This window comes from Mastomys coucha, unplaced genomic scaffold (genome assembly GCF_008632895.1).
Source record: "Mastomys coucha isolate ucsf_1 unplaced genomic scaffold, UCSF_Mcou_1 pScaffold4, whole genome shotgun sequence".
Taxonomy (NCBI): domain Eukaryota; kingdom Metazoa; phylum Chordata; class Mammalia; order Rodentia; family Muridae; genus Mastomys; species Mastomys coucha.
The window spans coordinates 22,423,298-22,445,527 of record NW_022196910.1 but is presented as its reverse complement, the minus strand read 5'-3'; the positions used below and the strand labels follow the sequence as shown (position 1 = coordinate 22,445,527).

Sequence of the window (22,230 nt, the reverse complement as noted above, 5' to 3'; positions counted from 1 at the left end):
GGGGGCTCCAATTGTAGCTACTTTTTCATCTTAACTAAGGCACTCTGGCTTGGGCAGAGCCCTTCTCCTGCTCTGCTTACAGGCCAAGCCTAATGCCCATGGATCCTGGAAACCTCATTATTTAGGGGGAACCGAAACTGCCCCAGGGCTGCATGCCTCAGAAGATGTCGGGAAGTAGAACACAGTCTATACCTGAACTACCCAATGTCCCTTCGAACATAGTGGCTTCAAAGTTTGGCCCTCCAGCCCCCCAATTCAGTGGAATGTGTTCACAAGAGAGGGCTGGAGACGAGCCCTGGGGTGAGCCCTTAGAGGTTCAGGGAAGTGAATACTGCCCATCTGACCTGCAAACTGTGCAAGAGCAAGGGCCAAGGCCTGGCACATGGGCAGGACACAGGCCTCAAGCAGCTCAAGAGGAAGCCACTTCCATCACTAAAAGCAGTTGAACACTGACAGGCCACCCTCTTCAGCAAATGTTTAAAACATTCTTGCATGAGTCCCTGTTGCCAAGACTAACTGTAAAGTATTTTTTTTTTTTTTAGTGTCGCTTATTTTTGGTTTGCAATTAAATGGGAACGTAAACAAGGTTATAACTCTACCTCCATGAACTGTTCTTAAGCACTAGCCTACTGATGAGCACAAGTCTGCCAGACAGGAACTTAAACATGAGATTACAGGGGGGGGGGGGTGCCCTACTGGATACCTCCCATAGCGTTGGAGGTGGGGTGGGGCTCATTCATGTGCATAGTGTGTGTGAAGGAGTTTCCTGGGTGACGTGATACATATTTTCACGGGCTTTGCATGTTGATTATTATTAGAGAATACTGCTGCCTGTCACTCGTGGTACTACCGTGGGCTTCATTAGCTAACTGTTGCTCTGTATCTTTTCCAAGGAGACTGTTGGAGAGCCATTCTATTTGCTGGTGACGACTCTGAACCAGAAAATAAACAAGGGTCCTGTGGATGTGATCACCTGCAAAGCTCTGTACACCCTTAACGAAGACTGGTTGCTCTGGCAGGTTCCCGAATTCAATACTGTGGTAAGCTTGCCTAAAGTGCTCCATTCAGACCCAAAGGGCAGAGAGAAGTAGGTGGGTCCCCCTGACCATGGGAGGCCCTGGGCATCTACTTAATTAAAAGCAGTAGTTGATAAAATATTAACACATGTTCGAATAATAGATTTTAATTCCTTGGGTTGGGGAGGGAAGCGTTGTGACGATGCCTAGGGTACTCGTCAATTTCCAAAGATTTTAATATCAGGATTGCTTATAGCTTTGAGCATCGTCAAAGGAAATGCAAAGTGCTCCCTATTCAGCACTTATAATTGCAATCAGAATTTCTCAAATGGCTCTGCTTGGGGAAGACAATGTGTGAAGAGATATTTCAACCAAATTGAGGCCGTCTTATTTTAGACCGATAACACAAGACAAACTTCGCTGTGTTCCCCGACGCCTCCCTTTATTTCCATGGATTAGTTACAAATGTTTGCTGTCACGCACTTAATGTACTGTGATCTCATAGATATTTTTAGAGAGATGCTGTAGATCACTCCAGGAGGGTGACGGGCTAGGCTGCCTAAGAGTTTCAAATACCCAGAGCTTCCCTTCTAACCAGTTCCAGCTCTAGCTGCCCTCAGTCACCCCCAGAGAAGGAGCCAGTACTTCAGGGCCCTTCGGGAGTTTTGTGGCAGAAGCCCTGCATGGAAAATATCTTCCATATGGCTCAGGAGCTTTCTAAGCTTGCCTATAGTGCTCATTTCCATTACCATTGACTTGGGGAAGGGCTCTGTTTCTTTGGCTTGATTTCTAGCTCTATGGAGACTCTAGGTTTCTTTACCATCCCATTAGTGGACAGGGAAGAAGTAGATTCCAGTGGGATTCAGGAATTGCTCGCTGGAGAGCTAAGACTCCTGCGGCTTTGCTCTGGGTGGTGAGTCCTGTGGTATCATTGTAGAAGAATTCACTCCCTAATTGAAGAAGGCACCGCCACTCTGCTGTAGGCCCTATTATGGTTATGTCATGGCTGTGGGTGGGAAGGAGCCAGTAGATCAGCTGTTTCTAGTTTCTTTCATTCCTATGTAGCATCCCCCAAAAAGCTGTGTGCTCAGCAGAACATGGCTCAGTGTTCTGGCTCCTGTGGAAAACTGTCAGTGCCTGCAGGGTAGGGCAGTGGTTCTCAGACTTTATCATGGTGTCACTGTGGCCCGGACAGTGTTAAACACCAATTGTTAGGTGACCCTAGATACAAGTATGGAGTATGACTTAGGTTTTGCGTTTCTTTAAATTTACTTTTTACAACATTTATTTGTGTTTGATGTATAAGAGCGTCTGTATGTGTCTATATTTACCATTCAGATGCTGGGAACTGAACCTAGGTCCTCTGCAAGAGAAGCCAGTGCTCTTAACCACTGAGTCAGTGTTTCAGCCCAGATTTACTTATTTTTAATTATCTATGTGTGTGTGTGTGTGTGTGTGTGTGTGTGCATGCACATGAATTGTAGGTATATATCTGAGCCCAGGGGCATCAGATTACTTCAGAGACAGAGTTACAGGTGGTTGTGAGCAACCCAACCAGAGTGATAGGAACTGAATGTGGGTCCTCTGCAAGAACAAAACATGCCCTTAACCACTGATCCCTCCAGCCTTAGGATGTGCATGGTTAATATGCCCCTCAGGCACTACTTGAGAACTGTCTGCATAGGGGTTAGGGGCCTGGGTTCTGAAGCCAGGCAGGTTTGAACCGTGCCTCTCCCACTGGCTAGCTGTGTAATACTGAGTGAGTCTCTCCACTTGCCATGCCTCCTCAGTCTCCCCATATATAAAATAAAGATAAGAATCATATCGGCCCATCACTTGGGGGTGTTAAAAAGATTAAAAGAATATACAACACACCGATACACACATGCAGATGCATGTAAGCGCACACATGCACTTGCATCTGTGCGTGCACGTATAGACAAAGACATGCATGTGCACATACAGGCACATGCAAACACAAAGAGGAACATATGGGGATCCTCAGTCTATTCTTTACTCTATTCCCTCCTCTCTCACCCTATGGTCTTTCTTGCTGCTCGCCAAAAGCAGATGTGGCCCTCAGCAGTGGCAGGGAGAGGCCAGCACCATGCCCTTGGCTTTCTAGAACTCTGAAGTCAATCAGTCCTCTCCCTATATAATCACCCAGCTTTGGGTGAGGCCAGTGTTTGGTTATGACAGCAGAAGACAGCCATCACAGGGGCCTTAAGGAGAAATGTTCCCAAGTGAACATAGGTTAGGGGGATCCAGCAAGATTTCTTTTCATGAAACACATTGCATCAGGCCAGGAGGAGAAGAAAGGAGGTGGACTGGGGGGAGGGGGGGAGGGCGAGGGAGAAGTCAGCTGTCTGAAACAACTTTTGAGGTTATAGTGTTCCAGCGCTTTACATCTGAGTACTTTCTCTCCCTTTCATTTGGAAGCGTTATTTATTTCACAGTCAATTAGGACCATGTGTTTCTGATTTGTTAGGACACAACTCATCATCAAAATGTTACTTGATGTTGAAGAAATTCGTGTCGACTCTTGAATTTTTTCCCCTGTTATAGCCTCTGGGGGAAATGCAATGGAAAATTAAATCTATGCTCTGTCCTTCTCTACTTCATCTGCGGTGGATAGAGTGGAGACTGGCAGAGAGGTGGGCCCTAGCTCCTACAGCCTTTGCCTTTAAGAATGATTTTTTTAAAATGCCTTTTGTTGGACCTGCTCCAACCTCTCTTTCATGGTGGCTGATTATACTAGAAGCTAGAGAGAAGGCACATGATCCAGTCTAAGCTTGTGTGACAAAAAATGTTACCCGAAGGTCAATATGAAAAATTTAAGCGTTTTCATTTCCTTTCACACAAGTTCTCCCAGCCTGAACCATCCTGTTTCTAAGTTCCCCCCTTCTTCCCTTCCTTCCCCCCACCTTTTCTCCACTTCCCTTCCCCCCACCCTGCCAGGCTGCACTCCTGGTGGTTTGCAAAGCCTTGCTTTGCTACATTTGCCTGAGGTGGTTTATGTAATTGAAGACTAAGGTGTTGTCAACAAACTGGGGCGCTGTGTGTGTGTGTGTGTGTTCATGCTCTATCAAGGGCCATTAGAAGAGTCACAGGAGAAACTTGAAATAGAAGAATCTGTTGCCATGGCAGGGCCCCATTGGAGAAAAAGCCCATTTGGATGCATGCTCATAAACAGCGCCTCACACAACAAACTCTGAGTTAGGTTTCACACCTCCTAGGTTAGAATGTTTTCTCTTTGAGGTGTAGGGTGTTTTCTTGAACATAGAGACACACTGCCAGTTTCTCATATTTAAAACCATTATACTACCAAATCGTTCTGGGAAGTCAGGTGTCTGTCCTTCAGCACATCTTAAGAGGATAATGCCTCTGACTTGCCTTCACAAAGCCCTTCATAACCACCCTGGCTCCAGGACCGGGTGCCCCAGGCTGGCATCTGGCAAGTCAAATGGCACCAATCTCGGTTCACTCTCTGATGCTTAAGGGGAGGGTGTGTGTATCTCTATACAATATCCTAGACTTCCTTTAAGGTGTGGGGAGATGGCCCTAAAGGTAAAGTGCTTGCTGTCCAGGCACAATGACCTGAGTTCAAATCTCCAATACCCATGTTAAAATTAGTCATAGCGGTACACCTGTAACCCCAGTGCTAGGGATGAAAACTTTCCTATAGATCCAGGTTCAGTAAAGGATACTGTCTCCAAAAATAAGGTAAAGACTTGATCCAGAAAGACTTCATGATGGAAAGATGGCTCAGCTGGTAAAATTGCTTGCTGCCAAGCCTGGCAACCTGAGTTCAGTCCTTGGGACCCACATGGTAGAAAGAAAGGGCCTGTCCCTGCAAGTCAGTCTCTGTTCTCCTCATGCACATATAAATTAATAAATAAATGTAATTTAAGTTCAGAGTCATCCAAGTTCCAGGCCAGTCTAGATTATTACATGAGATCCTAATTAAAAGAAAAACCAAAGAGAAGACCGCTAACCTCTGACCTTCACACACACTCTCACACATGTGTGGCACAGGTGCATACACCATTCAAGAGTTCAGAGTTGACAGCCAGAAGTGGGAGCAAAACCTACTGGTCCTCTGTTTTCCCCACAGCAAAATTGAGACCTTGCTAAATAGTGTTTCTGGTGCCACAGCAGGGCCCTTGCCCACTCTCCTGTATGTCAGAAACATGTTTGCAGAGGGCCTCCAACTTGGAGAATTTCAGTTCCAGGAAAGTATGCCACATGGGAGAAGGGACATTTGCCTCGGTTTCAAGAGGAGATGAGAAAAACCAATAACTCGTAACAGGCGTGCTGAATTAGCAGGAGAAGTTTGACTTGTAATCAAAGTTAAGCGAGAAATGGTTTTTTGAACTCTTAAACCCAGGAAATGAGCTTGCCAATCTGCTGTATCGGAGAGATAGCATCTTGGCACCCTGGGAAACAGAGTTCCGACAAACACATTATTACACTCGTTCTCATATCTGTACGAAAGTCTTTAAGATTATTAGAAATTCTTGACAAAGCCCAGGGACATGCCTGCAGAAACGCCAAGGCTTCTGTTGTGATTTGTGGAAGGTTTATGCCAGCCCAACCAAGTCACCCTGTGCCCCAGTGGTTACTGTTTGGGGACAGGCATGTTTAATGCGACATTCTCTATCTAACACAACACTGGCTATCCTGAGCAGGGATTTCTGTGTGTTCTCCTCACCTCTCTCAAACCCCTTTGGTTCCATTTAGCTTGTCCTTGCAGAAGATCCATTATCCCCGTAATTAAACAACCCACTGTCCCGATTAAGCCGTTCTCTGTTACTTCAATTACATCCCATTGTTCATTAAGTCCTGATGTTTGCACTTCAGCAATCTTGTTTTTAATACTCCTAGCATTTGTGGAGAAACAGTGAAGTTAATTAACAATTCTTAAGCTCTTTTTTTTTTCTTTCTACCATAGTGCAAATCATTTCCATTATGACTTGAGATAATACTGAAACCATTACTAGCATCATAGTTAGCTCCTGATCAAAGAGTGAAACCATTTTTCATAATCGTGTTAGGTAAGTCATTCCCTGGTCAATGGCAAGCTGTGGAAAATGAAAAATTAACTTTAAATGAGTGCTTTCAGCACCGTTCCTCTTCGTGGTCTTTCTCTTCACGCCTATTGTCTTGGAATTAGAGAAATAATTTAGTTATCTCAGTACAAAAGTATTTAATTTTCATCTCTGTGGTTCAAATTAATTATTCTTTCATTATTTATACCTTTTACAAAACAGTTGCTTTGATTCTGGCCCTAACACTCTGAACACACTTCATTCCATCTGATCTTGGAAGTGAAACAAGAGGCAGGCCCTGGTTACTATTTGAATGGGAGAGTGGTATTGCAAAGCATGGTAGAAACAAAAATAATTTCAGCATTGTCATTTTCCATTTGAAGATGGTGTTTTATATATAGCAGGAATCACCAGTCAATAGCCTGGGGCCAAATGATGCCCCTTGGCTGTTTTTATGAATAAAGCCTTATTGGAACACAGCTCCATGCATTCATTTCTGTATTATGTCTGGTTGGCTCTTTGTTAACAATGGCAGAAAGTATTAACTAGTTGCACCAAAGACCATATGAACCTCAAAGCCTTAAATATTTCCTATCTGATCCTCAATAGATAATTTGCCAGCTCTTAAACTGACACTCAAAGGGGAGGGATCTAGAATCCTACCTCTAACCTGAAAGCACTAGGCAAAGTGTTCTCGCTGCCCTCAAATCTTTGCTAGCTCTAATTTCTCCATTCTAGGATGTGCAAGCATTCTAAGTATAGAGAAACTGGTCACAGAAACAAATTGGGGACATTGCCTTCGTCACCTTGTCTTGTTCAGAGGACAAAAGGCTTTCTTCCACACTTCTCTGCCCACTGTAATTCTGTTAGGGGAAGGCGGGCGAGTGCAGAGTTAGGGAGACAGTTGAAGGCAGGCAGGGCTTGTAAGGGCTGAGGGGACAACTGTTGAAACCACTTGGACCGCTGGCTATACAGAGCAAGCCACAGCCTTTCTGAGTTTGGTATATGAAGGAGAGTTTCCTCTTGACTTTCATTTGGCTCTGAAATAAAAGTAGAAATACATTTTATAGCTTTTATTGAATGAGAACAATTACTGCTCAAAGACCATTTACAACAAAGTTGCTGGTTTCTAAAAAAATTCCTTTACAATTACTTGATAGGAATTCTAATTCTATTCAAGGACGTAGCTGCATCCAGCCCCTGTTAGCCGAGGCTATCTCAGGGAAGCTAACTGCATCCAGCCCCTGTTAGCCGAGGACAGCTCAGGGAAGCTAACTGCATCCAGCCCCTGTTAGCAGAGGACATCTCAGGGAAGCTAACTGCATCCAGCCCCTGTTAGCAGAGGACAGCTCAGGGAAGCTAACTGCATCTAGTCCCTGTTAGCCGAGGACGTGTCAGGGAAGCTAACCAGGTGACATTATAGACCTCTCCTAGGACAGGACTCTCCCCATATCCAGTTTATCTCTTGTCTCCAGGAAGCCTCAGTTTTTCTGTTTCCTCCATACCTCAAGCTTGGGAGAACCACTAGCCAAGTAAGGACGTAGTTATTTGCCCGTGTGCTGTGGGGCTAGGGTCAAAGACATGGGATTTAGGCTCTGACAGCCCTAGGTATGAAACTGGTCTCCATCCATTACTGTGTGATTTGGGCAAGTTGCCACCCATCAGCCTATTTGTTCATCTATGAATAGTTGGTGCTAAAAGCCTAACCTTGTAGGTTTCTGACAGTGACCTTCCTGACTTGTGTTAAAATCAGAAAATTCTATGTGTAACACACTTAGCTAGTTGCCTTCCCTAGCATGGAGGAAGTGGTCATTCTTTGTGACAGTATTTTTCTTATCACCTTTAAGGTACATTCAAGGAATATCTCTTCTGTGGTCCTTCTAGTTATTTATTGACAGTTGGTGAGGCAGGGGAGCCAGGTTAGCCAGCTCTGTCGCCATGTTGTCATAAACACATCCAAAGTACCCATGTGTTGTGTTAGCTCTGTACAGGTTACACGTGTCTCCAGTGTCTGGGCACAGACAGCCAAATGGCAGAGAATACTCTGACTGGTGGGGCAGGAGTTGACAGTGGTAAACCTCAACAATTATCTAAAAGAGGCTGGCTTGGGGCATGCTGGGAAAAGACCGGCCATTTTCATCTAGTGCTCTCCTGTGCACTGTGAGTCTCCAGATGGCCTTGCCTGCCTGGTGGCTTCCTTCTGTATACAGTTATTAGGAAGCAGTGCAGCTGTGTAGAACAGAGGTCCAGATGCCAGAGACCAAGCAGCAGAAAGACTGATTTCTCCCTGCTCTGGGATGCCTGCAGGTAACTTCTTAGAATGAGACGTCTGCTTTCTCAGCCTCTTTCCAATTGCCTCAGCAGGACCTCAGCAGGGCTACACTAGAAAGGACAGATGGTCACCAGCTGTCTTGCAAGGTCGTTTCCCAGGGGTTGCCACATAACACATCCATTTAAAGTCATTGGCCAGAATGTGGTCATGTGGCCACACCCAACAGCTGAGACAGGACAATGCCCAGAGGCTCCCGCAAGCTATACACAGTGGTGCTGATCCACACATGCTTCCAGAGGGTGCGTAGTGCACAGTTTGGTGCCAAGCCAGAGTCAAAAGGTCAAGCCTCCTCTAGTGCCTGGTGTGTGCCCACCCACTGTCTACTAATGGAGAACCTCAGCTGGGTATAGAGTGACTGCCCTCAGCAAGGAGAGCACTATGCCTAGCCTCCTGGCGTTTCAGTGGGAGTCTGGACACAGTCAAGTGTGACCCTCCCAGATTTGTAATCTGGGACAAGCTTCCAGACCTCGGTGTATCTCCCCGGCTCCATCTGTTAAACGAGGCTAATAATAGTCCCTCACCTCACAGAGTTGTGAGGATTCGATGAAATTAGCAGATTCATTGCTGGGATGTGGTAAGCGTTCGATAAGTGCCGGCTATTGTTATTATTATTAGAAACTCCAAGCTCTGTCCTCATCACTCTCTCCTCTAAAAATAACACAGGGCTTCTCCCTCTGCAGCAGGTGGTGGTTTGGGGGAAGGCAGAGGTGGACCAGGAGGTCTCCGCTCGCTCACATTCTAAGAAGGTGGAATTCTTTTTCTCTGCTTCTTGGTCTGGTCTCTTGACTTAAGATTGAAGCCCTGCTGCTCACCAGTCTGCTCAGTCTGGGTAGCTGAAGGTCTTCATGTCCAGAGGCCTCCCTCGCCTCCCTCATGGCCTCCTTTCCAGACCTATTCAAATGCTACCTCCTCCATGAAGCCTCCCCCAAGATCTCTTCCTGTGAACACCCCCCCTCAAAACTAGAACCTTCCAATCACCCCATTTGTTTCCACTTGGCTGTATTATTTATTAGTCAGGGCTCTCTGGAACAGAGATCCAATCTGAGGGTTATGACTCCTTTGGGATGGCATATTAAATATTCTGAATATCAGATATCTACATACTGATTCATGACAGTAGTGAAGTTACAATAATGAAGTAGCAACTGAAGAATGCTATGGTTGGGGGTCACCATGACATGAGGAACTGTACTAAAGGATCACAGCATTAAGAAGGTTGAGAACCACTGCTTTAGATGAACAGAGCTGATGACATGAATGTATATCAGGAGAAGGTTGATTAAATAGCCTATGTGATATAATTGGCGTAATCCAACAGCTACTGTCCTCACACTGGAAAGGCTTATCTCTCCAGTAAGCTGCTCAGTCCATGAGGCTAGATGCCCCAGCAGTCCCTGCCTGCTGGTGAATGCCTGGGGGAGTCCTGGAAAGCCATTGGTCTTCACTGTGCAGCAGAACTCAGCAGCAACTGAGTTCTATCAGCAAAGCAGGTAGTGGTGGTGACAGCAGTGTAGATGAGCTTACCAATAAGACATGAAGACAGTGGAGCCAAAAGCAAAGGTGCTTTTTCAGACCTCCTTTATCTGGGCTGTCACCTGAGGGTGCTGCCCACATGTGGGGTGAGCCTTCCACTTCAAATAAACAGATAAAAAAATAAATCCCTCCTAGGTATGCCAAAACTTGTCTCTCTCAGTTCATCTAGATGCAGTCAGGCTGGCCATCAAGATTAAACATCATACTCACTGTACCCAGTCTTAGAACTTGTGTTTGTCTCACAGTTAGCCTAGTTTACCAATGCTTCCCATCTGGATTTGCACTGGGGATAATGGTATCATCTACCATGCCCTACACTAATGGATGCACAATAAATGGGACTATCAATGAATTTAGCTACCATTAAAAATTGGCAAAGTGAGGGGCACTGGTTTGGGTACATCCAGCTCCAAGTTAGAGAAAACGGAACCAATGGGACCTGAACTGCAGACTGGAGGCCAGTGTTGTCCACACCTAAGGAACAGCCATATACTCAGCCATCTTCAACAGAACCCAGGATCGCCATCTCTGGATGTTCTTGGTCATGGCCTTGTACTTACAAGATGGCTGCCATAGCTTCCCTCTCACCCCCAGACCTTTTGGTTGTTGTTGTTGTTGTTAGGATAAAGAGTCTTCTGTATCCTTGTCCAGAGCTTAGCCACATGAATGCTCCCTGGTGGAAGAAGACAGGAGGCTGCCACCAAGGGCATTCCTCTATGGTGGTTGGGTTCTTTGCTGGTCATCAACCAAAAGAGATTGCATGGCTGTTGGTTAGTTAGACACTAAGCACAAATGCTACCTCCACTTAGCTGGTATTTTATGCCAAGGAAGTAAGGGGCTACAGGGCCAATAGAGAAAAAGAATGTGCTTCAAAGAACCAGCCTTTTGTGGTGGTCAGAAAAGGAGCTGTAGATCCTAGAGAAAATTGGCCCAGAGTGAATGGTTCTTATTAGCCTTCCATTCTCCTGGCATGCCTGCAAGGGATTCTCTGAGTGTGTGTGTCCTTAGGTGACAGGTATATCTTCCATACCTGTTGTGAGTAACATGAGAACATGTTTTAAGCAATCCCCAACACCAAGGAGCACACAGAGGAGCTTGGCTCTGCGGCCTCAGCAGGGGAGGGGCTGCACAGGTGATACATCCACTCCAGAGATGACGCCATGGGGCACTGGCCAAAGATCAACCCGGTCATGCCCACATTCTGACACAAAGAGGACACTTACTGCTCCCTAGCATAGAAGAGGCTCAGGTGGGTGTCTCTGCTCTGGATGGGAGTATTAACACTTGGGCCTGTCCTGAGGGGGCCCTCTACTCACAGTCTAGGAAACTGCTGTCTGAGCACTAAGCAGTGCCAGCGTGAAAAATGAACACAAATCAATTTGCGTCTGGATTTACTCTCAGAATTCCCTGTGGACTCTGTAAAACGCCTTTTTACCTCTTTTCCACCCATCTAACTGTGGAGGCAGTGGCAGATTTACATTAGTTTACATGCAGTTAAGGTATTTTTTCCTTTTGGTTATGTTTTTAAGAACATTTATTGCCCATAAAGAGGTGTTATTGTTAAAGACAATGGTGCCCTTTAGGTAGCAACAGAATGTTGTTTTGTAAATGCCAATAAAACTATTTCATGAGCCAGGATGGCTGAGGCTCTGATTAAAAGGTGTTTTCCATTCATATTTATTTTGGAAGCCTTTGACAACTTCACTCTCCACATATGAAGAGCCACAAGTAAAGAAATAGCAACCTGGCCACAGGAACAGAATTTACTTCCAAATGCTCCCTAACTATCCCAGGATATGCTAAGGCTCTAGTTAAGGAGCCTGCTTATAGCTGGCATGAGCAAAGCTTCCTGAAGGCTAGGAGGAGTCCTGGGGGATCCTCAGAGCCCTGGGATGATGGGTTAGAGCTTAGGAGGGACATTCTAGCTCAGTGAGCCCTGACACCAGCTTAGTGGGTATACACACAGTATCTCTAGACTTAGAAACTCTGTCCCTGGAGCAATTCACCCCTCAGTGTCTCTGTTTCCACACTCTAAAGTGGGAATTGAACCAGCAATATAACCACCTTTGCCTTGGGGAGGGGGGCGGGTTAAAAGAGTCAAGTATGTCATAGGGCTGGGAGTGTAGCTAACTGACAGAGTATGTGTTTAGCATGCTCCTCATGCTGAGTTTGAGTTAAACATCCCTCCCCCACTAAAAATGGCATGTCTTGAAATGCATTTGGCAGTTCTATACCTAGAGGACCTAATGTCTGTAAAGAAGGGAAGTGAGAAAGAGGGCTTGAGTATGAGAGTTTGCCATGTTGGGCTCTTCTAGACAGTAACCTGCAGTTGTCCCACTCACCTGGTACTCCTTTGCCTGATATTTTCTGGTTTTTGTTCATGAGTGGAAAGCCATTTTGAACCCCTTGCTCATGGCTGGGTTGCCCAGAACACAGGGTTTCTTAGAGATTAGACAAGTGTGACTCCATTTTAGAACAAGGACTTATTTGAAGCACATTGAGACTACTGACAACCTCCAAAATGCAGATTCTACTAATTTCTGCATTTAAATCATTTGGCTAGGTCTGTACTAAAGTCACTATCGTATCATAAATGGGATTGTAGGGGACAAATATTGTCTTGGGTGTTATATATAGTAAAAGGCCGTAGGCTGGATGACCTGTGATAACCACCTTCCTAAAGACAGAGTAGATAAAAATCTGTTCCTTAGCAGAGCAGTGGTGGCACATGCCTTTAATCCCAGCACTTGGGAGGCAGGGGCAGGTGATTTCTGAGTTCGAGGCCAGCCTGGTCTACAAAATGAGTTCCAGGATAGCCAGGGCTATACAGAGAAACCCTGTCTTGAAAAAAACCAATAAAAATAACAAAAGAATCTGTTCCTTGTCAAGTTCACTTTCTCACTGATGGTGCCTCATTCTCTGCCTTGGGAAAGCCCTATTGAGTTTCACTGAAATTGCTGCCTCCTGAAGCTTCCATGACAATAAGCCAACATGACCATACGTATGTAGAATCCTGGCTAGCCAAAAAGTACTCTGGACATTTACATAGCACCATGTGACCATGAGGCCTAGAACTCTATGCAGTATCCCAGAGCAAGGTCTTCCCTTTAATACGGCCTGTGTTGAAATCCTAGATCCGAAGGTGAAAGTGCTTGGTGGGGGGACCTTTGGTTAAGTGATGAAACCAAAGGCCTCAATAGTGTCCTTGAAATTACTGTGCCCCCATACTGAGACATACGGTATCTAAGAAACTTACCATGGGGACACAGTTGCTAAAGAATACATGACTCATACAGAACCTGCCCAGAATTTCAGATATCTCATGACCTTGTGGGGGGGTCTGTGAGCCATATGCCCCAAGCACAGGTCAACCAGTCATGATTCTAAGAATGATGTTCATTCATCATCAGGTACTATCAGAAGTCAGTTACCATCATTTACATGTTGCAAGTGAGAGGTGGAGACCCAGGGAAGTGAGTCAGTTGGCTAGTAGTGGTCTGGGATTAAAGCTAGGAGCCACATGGTTCCTTTCGTGGGTAGGGTCTTCCTTCTGAAACACTATGCGTGCAGACAGTCCTGCTGGGCAGTGTGGACTGAGTCTCTGTGTCCAGATGAAAGTACACTGACCCTAATGTTACAGTGGTGAAGGTATCAACTGAATAAGTCATCACCACCATTATCCTTTAGCTCTGCAGCACCCCTGGGTGCTGTCTCCTTGACCTCCGTCTTAGAAGGCAGATGCTGTTATACACATTTTATTTTAATAGAGAGAATAGAATTCAGAGTCTCATGCATGCTAGGCAAGCTCTCTCTACGACTGACCCAGCCCCCCCCCCACTCCCACCGGCCCCCATTCCATATGCATTTTAGGTAATCATAAGGATCTCCACTCTCCAGTTTATCTGTTTTCACTTCTTTTCAGATTTTCTCTTATGAACTTTATTATAAAAAAAACTTGCAAATGAGAACATTATATACCCAAACTAACTGGACCTGAAATCTGTACACCACAATGAACTTCTATGGAGTCAGGACTGTTTTCCTTTCGTTCCAGATCCACAGTTGGAGCCTTTGGCACTCCCTCCCTAAGCCAGGCCCCCAAACGTTAACGATGCATTTCACACTATAGCCAAGTCCCCCAACTCACTGACAATGGTGCCCAGGCATCTGAACCATGCGATGCTGTTTACCAAATCCTCTGCTCACTCTGATTCACCCCCACCCCAGCATCTGTAGCACATAAAACTTTGGGCATTTTTTAGATCTTTGTATTTGTTCTTAGACAAAGTAAAGCTGAGCTGGCTCTTAGGTTATTTTTTTAGAATATTCCCTAGTTCTATGTTTTCACATATACACAAAGACTTCCTTCCCCCATTACTTAAATTTTGAGGTTTTGCCGCACTGGGAGACCAGTAACTGACACAATGCAAGCAAAAGCTCAGGAACGTAATTAATGCAGGAATAATAGTGCAGGGTGGGGATCTCAGTATTTTAATGAGGACTCAGAAACATCTGACTGCAGATGTTGAAAGTGGAGGGGGAGGTGAATGTTGCCATAATTAATGCTGCATATTAAACAGTGACCTCTTTGGTATGATCAATACCGGGACCTCTTAACCTTTCCTGTCACCTGGACTATCACTTCTGGGACTCTGTGGTTCTGTTAATAAAAAAGATAATCACCCGTCTGCGCTCATTTGCTGTGGAATCTTTTCCAAGTCATTTTTTTCTTTTCTTTCTTTTTTTTCTTTTCTTTTTTTTAAGGATGAAATTAGAAATCACCGGGTTTTTTTGCAGATTTTTATGTGTGTATATATTCTCCTCTCCAATATATTTATTCAATGCTTGCTCTGTAATGAGTGTTTTAACTTTCTGTTTTCCCTTCCATTATCTCTGAAAAGGATGAATTATGGAAAAAAAGATTAAAGTAGTATAATGCGATCTGCTGTTTGCTAATGTGCTGTCAGAAGCACGCGTGTCTCTTATGAATGCCTTTCAGACTGTAGTTACCTAATAGACTTGGGAACCTGTTTGTATTCTTGCAGGCATTAAATGTTGTCTTTGAAAAAATCCCAGAAAACGAGAGTGCAGATGTCTGCCGGAATATTTCAGTCAACGTTCTTGACTGTGATACCATAGGCCAAGCCAAAGAAAAGGTTTTCCAAGCCTTCCTAAGCAAAAATGGTTCTCCATACGGACTCCAGCTCAATGAGATTGGTCTTGGTAAGTTTCGTTTTCTCCTCCTCCTTTCTTTCCGTTCAGTGACAATTATATGGCCTGAGTTGTTCCCCGGGGACCCAAGGACTGTTTGGCTCTCTTGAGCTTCTCGATTCTTCCTAGAAAGAATCATCTTTCCGAGATACCATTTTAAACAAATACTGTATTTGCAAATCAATGTGATTGTGACCCAGGGACCACCTAGAATCACCCTGCTTCAAGAAGAACAGAGAGGTGTAAAGCCTATGCCCTCCTGGATGTGTTGCACTTCACACTGCATTTGATTTGTTTGTTGTGATACGGAGCGTGTCATTAGTGGGTGGCTCAGCCACACAGTGTTAACTCCAGCCTGCTGGAAAGGTCATCTCCCTCCCTGCTCATTGCATCCTGCATTAAGGGTACCCTCCGTCCTCCCCCAACCCGAAGCAGCATCTGCTATGAATTCATTTGCGGGCTCTATTGGTATACTGCAAAGGAGAGCATATGTGTGAGCGAGCTAACAGGGCTCCGGTTCTCTCAAATGTTCATCAACATTTTCAAGTTGAGCTCAGTGAAACCCTCCCAAGAGACTGCTGTGGGATTTTAGAACAGATAATGGGACAGGAAAGAAGAATCGAATTGTGGCGGTGACAGACAGCGTAACAAGGTTCATCTCTCCTTCATGTACAGTTGTAGGCCTCCACTAAGCAGGCAATTAAAATCCTCCCCCACCAATCAAACCTCCTGCTAAAACCATTGAGAAAAGCCTGGAGGCAGGCCTGGGAGATTTGGGGGAGACCATGCAAATGTGTAGCAACTTAAATGCCTGCTTCGAAGAAAGCAGGCTGCTTAGGCACTTCTCTGTGCCAGGGTCTTGTTTCCTTGCATGGCCTGGAGTACTCAGCAGCTTAAGGAGGGTTTAACTCCTTGGCTTAGATAAAAGCAGAAGGGGCAGCCCCATCTACCGGATTGATGCCTGACCCAAACCATCAGCTTCCTTGACTTGAATACTACCTTGCAAGTGTGTGGCTCTGACCACAAAGAACGTGGGCACACCCAGCCCACTAACCACAGGAAAACAGCCCAGCAGCATTCTCTTTTCCTCAGGCAAGTCCATAGGAGAGTCTGAAAGGCCCTTCCCGGGTTCACGCCAACCAGGTGTCCTCCCCCAATCCTGAAGCTGGGAGGCAAGGGTAGAACAAGCTTGTGGCATTGTGTCCCGATTAGCAGAAAGCATATATACACAGAATGTTACCACCTAGGAATTGGAAATAGCAGGGCCTGACCTAACTGGGAAAGACTATCTAAGATGGCAGAGCCATTTGAATTGTGCAGAAGTTGCCTTGTTGGTTGTTACAGAGCCACTGACGCCAGATTTGGGGGGAGAAAGGGAGAGATGAGACAGGGTCTCACTGTTGTAGCCCTAGCTGACCTAGAACTCACTATTGAATGCAAGCTAACCTTGAACCTGTGATGATCCTCCTGCTTCAGCCTCTTGAATGTTGAGCTTATAGGCATGAGTTACTACCGACCGTATCTGGCCATTGCTAGAGTTAAAAAAAAAATCTAATTACTTTTTTATTTATTGTGCATGTGAATGCACATGTGCTCACACTTGTGCAGACAGAAGACAACCATGAGAGTTGGTTCTTGCCTTCTACCATGTGAGTCCTGGGAACACAACTCAGATTGTCATGTCTGGAGGCAGGTGTGTTTACCAACTGAGTCATCTCCCCAGCCCCCATTGCTAGGTTTTTAAAAAGAGAAATTGGAAGTTCAGATTTGCATGTGTGTGTGACTGTGCGTGTGTGTAACCTCCAAATATTTATATGTTGCTAAATTGTTACGTTGATAGTAATATAACAATTTATAAAATACTGCACAAATTCAAGAAAACACAACTCTTATCTGTGGCTCCCTTCTGACTAGAATGACCGTTCTAGCTTGGTTGGTGCATTGATAAACAGTGATTCGCAGGAACCGTGGAGAAACGTGCTCACGTTGTGCTCTGTGAGTGAGCATGCACATGGACTGGTAACACTGGAGGTATTTTTGGAAGGTTTTAATCCTTCAGATGATGGCTCTGTCTTTGGGGTCTCCACTTCCAGATTTGACTTGGTGTAATGTTTTAGGAACAGTGGTCTGAAATATTAGGTGGCAGACACAAGCCCAGAGCGTTTTGTCTGTCTGGCTATCTCCACGCCTTCCCACAAACCTTTACTACTTCATTCATGCTAAACATTACTAACATTATTATTAGACATTATGAATAACATTTGTAAGAGTGACTAGGCAGCACCTTTTTTTTTTAAACTGTGTTTTTAGAAGGGACCTAAACGCTTCTCCCCTTTCTCAGAGCTTCAGGTAGGAACACGGCAGAAAGAACTCCTGGACATTGACAGTTCCTCTGTGATTCTTGAAGATGGAATAACCAAGCTAAACACCATTGGCCACTATGAGGTAAGACCAAGACAGCCTTACCCATTCCTTTTTTACCTACAGTCCTTCCTGGACTGGGTAACTCAAGTACTAGGAAAGCCCTTTAAAAACAAAATTAAGACTCACTATTTCTCAGTGGTTTGCGGGTTGCTTATTTCTAAGAGACATGTTTTCCTTCTCTGCTCATTCAGGTGAGACCAGGCATTTCTATCTCTCATGGCGTTCCTATCCCATGTCCCACTCCTCATAAGACATAGAGCACCATGCCATCTGAGTCTCTATCTTGCCATTTAGATCAGAGACTTGGCCTTGGCAAGACTGCCTAGCCTTGTGCAGTGTGTGTGTAGGAAACCTGTGGGTATATTATCACATATGCATGCCCCTCTGGCATGTCAAGTGTATCAGTGCTGAGCAGAGTAGAACCCTCAGCCTCCCCTTTCTCCACTGTACTGACCTTGTGACCTCTTATGCAGACATCTTGTTCTCAGGAAGTTCTAAATGTCCTGTTGGTTTGCACTATTCAGTGATGTCCCCTTCATCCCCTTGACCTCCTTCAGCCCGTTGACTCCCATGCTGGGTGAATGATGAAATCAGTAAAGTGTGCTCATGACGTCTCAAGAGAACTGAGTGCCACAGGCCTGTATGAGACTAGACAGGAACCAGGGGAAGTTCCTGAAAATAGAGACTTTGGGATTCATTCAGCAGCATTGATCCAAATCTTTGTTGAGTGTCTGTTACATGCTAAGAACTGGGACTGTAGGGGAGAAGAAAGGAAGGTAACACTGTATGATACTATAGTGCTATAGATTGCAGACCCATAGGAGGCTTCCTATGGAAGCCATAGCTAAGCTGAGTCTGGTGCTGGGCTATCTCTGTCTAGCAGGAGAAAGAGAGTAGGCATGTTGGACAGAATGGCTTTCAGACTGGCCAGTTCCCAGGAGGAAATGTGCTAACCTGAGAACATAGTGGGTGGAATGCTGACTCAGCTTTTCTGGTTTTTGGTTAGTATCACCCTACAGCAGTCCTGTAAGGGAAGAGGCATTGTGTAACATACTTTATAGATGGGCTGAGACCAGGGGTCTGTTTCCTAACCAGCCCTTCGGGCTTCTTCCTAGTTTATATCTCAAGGACAGTGTGGGGCATCAGAGGGTCTAAATTTGTGTCTCAGAAAGTGGTTGTGATGGACAGGAAATAGGGAAACCTTCTGGTGAGGAACAACATTGTCCAGAAGAGCACAGTGTCCCTAGCTAGGGGGTACTGTGAATGGTCACAGGGGGCTCAGAAGGTGGGCACTGTAGTCCTTCTGGATGGAAGTAGGAGGGCCAAGGATGGCACTCAGAAGGGGAAGTTGCTCTCTCTCTGAGAGGAGAATCCAGAGGAAGAGTAGCTGCTTCGTGGTCCCAAAGCACCAGGGTTGACTTTGGGCTTTGCCAGGCTTCACCTTGATCTTGTTTGCACTCGAGACAAATTCCTAAGCAGGTGCCTGGAGAGTTAGGAGCAGGAAGCATCCCATCCTTGCATTTTGTCTTGCCATTGGGGCCTTGTGGCTACTTCTGGAGACTTGACAGAGACTTTTGACCCCCTTCCATGTAAGTCCTCTACAGCTCAAGTTGCCTGACTCTGAATCACTTGGCCAAACCCAGCATTCTTTGCTTGGGGGTTGGGGGGGGTGGGATGGGGGGAGGTTGTGAAAATTCCCACAGTTTTCTCAGGATGGGTTCCTGGGCAGCAATAGTCCCAAGGGATGTAAGTGGGTGGAAGGTCTGAGAGGGTCTTAGTGCATCACTGTGCATTCAGGGCTTTAGACCATCTCCTCTCTGTGGGTCTGGGTGTCAAGTTGGTCTGGTTGTCCGAAGGCATCCAGGTGTTGCTGTTCCTTTTTGGTGCTCTTGGCTGGAGTATTGGCCTTGCTCCAATGAGCCTCCCCTGCTCTCTGTTTCACCTTCTCCCCAACCATATGGCATTGGGTGGGACCCTGAAGAGGGGGATGGCCACTTAATACTCTTAATAGGGATAGGCAGGACAGGTCATTCCCACAGAGAAAACAGAAGCACACAGCTGTCTGCAAGGCACAGGCAGCCTGTCAGGAGAGATGAAGCATCACTCTTCCTGGAGACATCTCTCGTACTAGACACCTATCTGCTTAAGGATGATAATGAAATTAATCCAGCCTGTAGTCACTTCCCGTCCTGATGATTTATTGGCCTCATAACCCAGTGTTGCTGCCTGGTGGTAATAAATGACAAGACCAGGACATGAGAGCTTAACGGATTCTGCTTATGTTTAAAAAGATAAGCTGCAAGGCAAATAAATGCAGAGCGCTTGAAGGAATCCAGGAAGGTTAGCCAGCCATGCTCCCCAAAGCTGGACCAGTCCAAAAGCTTGCGTTCCTAAGGACTGAGCTGAAGAAATGCATCCACCCCATCTTTGGCTGCTTGAGTCTGCACTTGATTTTAATGGCACCTCTACAGACGTGAAATTTGGGATAAATTGAGAGGGCTGGGCTGACGTTTGCTTTTGCCCTTTCGTTAAAGAAAACCATTTTCAAGTACTTGCTTTTCCCTCCAAAGAGACAAGATGGTAATTATCACTCTTATTCATTTACCAAAGCACCCTAGTTTGAGTCACTGTATGTGCTTGAAAGGAAAAAAAAACTATATTTCATTTAAAAATAGGGTCTAATTCAGAGTTCTAAGTGATTCAGACTTACCTCCCCCCAATTAGTCCAAATTAGTTAGGCTTTAATCGTCAGTGACGGCCAGTCCCTCCTTCTGTCTAAACAGTCTCCTGCTGAAGTGTAAGACCCAGCTTCTTGTACCTCATTTTGTGAGGGTAACAATGGGGTGTGGCAAGTCTTTACTTGACCTTTGCTCTGAGAATACTAGGGGGTCAGAGAGTACAGAATATAGGGTCAGGTGCCATCCCCAGAGCTCCAAGCTGCTGCTGCTCTGTCAACCTCCTGCATGGTTTCCAATCTAACTTCCCGCATCTCGACAATTGCCTTCTATGGCAGCATCTGTGGTAGTCAGCACCCAGCCTTGTCTACAGTCCTGGGCTCCACTGATGCCCACCCTAGCCTGATGCTATTAGGCCAGAAGTATTATGTCTCTTCATTCCTAGGAGATGCATGCAGAGGACAGTAAATCTCTGCTCCAGTAATTGCTCCATCTTGTACAGGAAGGGAGCTGTGAGCCAATGTCTTCATAAACACATGCAACCAGCGACTTCTCTCTCTATAATGAAGTCCTCCCAAACTCCCCTATCTGGCTCTGGGTGTTTGCTATGAAGGGTATCCTCCTGGTAGCATCAGGGTAGACTGTGGAGGCATGCTTGCCGGCTGGACTTCCTTCCTCTTTCCTTCAGCAACCCCTGTGACCTTTTGCTGGGCCACATTATCACACCCTGCCATAGGGTAGCACAGGGGCTGCAAGTCAGGTGTTTAGTGGGACAGGAAGTTTTCTCTACCGATCACACATCTTGTTCTGAGCTGTGAGTTTTGGGGAGGGAGAAAAGATGACAAACCACTAAGTAGTTGAAGAACATTGTATGCTAGTGAGCAAGTAATTACTGCTGACACCAACTTTGCCATTTGGAGGACATTTATAGTTCTCAGAAATGTTTCGGATGATGTGTGAGGTAAGAGCCATGAACCTGGAGACATTTCATCTCAGCTCCTTAATAAAAAGATTGGACTACCTCAAAAAGGCACCCTTAGATGTTGGTTTATTTAACCAACAAAGAGACTGCAGCTGTTCCACATACTGATCTAGGGGCTTTGCCAACATCAGCAACATCAGTCCTCTTTACTGCCCCACAAATTGAACAATGTCATTTATATTCAAGGCTGGGAGGGTAAGAAACTTGGCCATATTCATTTGGCTTCTCTAGACACTCCAAGGTCATCAGCTAATAGAAAGAATTTCCCTCCCAAACCATGGCTCTGCTTAAGCCAGTGGAGCAAAATTGTTTCTGAGTGGGGATTTTAGCCCATGGTCCTGATCTCAGGCTTCCTGGCTGGAGAGCTGGGCCTGATCTATGAAACAGTCTGGTAGTAAGCATTCTCTAATGCTGATAGAAAAGGTTCACTTCTCTTGAAGTCCTGTGATGAATCTCATGGCTCCTGGGACAAGACTCTGTTTCAGTGAACAGCCTTTCACAGAGTGGCTCTGAAGAATCAAAGATACCAGGGAAGGTTTCCCTGAAGTAATTTGTATTGATCATTGTGCTTTTTAGATTATTTTCCTTAAATTCAGATCACATTTGTCATTTTCAGTAAAAACTCAGAGGTATAATTCCATTTATTTAAAAAAAAAGCCGAGCTATATGAACTTGCTAATGGTTGATCATTTTTTACCTATATAAATAACATTTTTATGAAGATTGACTTTTATTATTTATGCTTATATAAAAGTACATGTGTGAAGATGCCTTCAGAGGAAGGAGAGAGAGGTTTCATATCCCCAAGTTGGAGTTATAAGTGGTTGTGAGCCGACTAGTGTGTATAGGTATAGGGAACCAAACTTGGGTCCATTGGAGGAGCAGCGAGTGCTCTTAGCTCTAAGCTGTCCCCACAAATAACATGTTTTTGGAATCTTTTTTCTTTTTTTTTTTAAAACTTTTATTGCATTATGATGAGAAAAGTTACATGATTTCAATTTATCTGAAT

General features: G+C 45.2%; 1 protein-coding gene across 1 annotated transcript in view; it reads left to right on the top strand.

Moving 5' to 3' along the window:
* Window positions 1-22,230, top strand: part of Plxnc1 (plexin C1) — a 159,921-nt gene that overhangs the window by 121,825 nt on the left and 15,866 nt on the right. Inside the window, exons 23-25 of the mRNA XM_031350348.1 lie at window positions 894-1,040; window positions 14,975-15,152; window positions 17,482-17,585. Of these exons, the coding sequence (XP_031206208.1) occupies window positions 894-1,040; window positions 14,975-15,152; window positions 17,482-17,585 (429 nt within the window). The remainder of the gene's footprint in view (window positions 1-893; window positions 1,041-14,974; window positions 15,153-17,481; window positions 17,586-22,230) is intronic.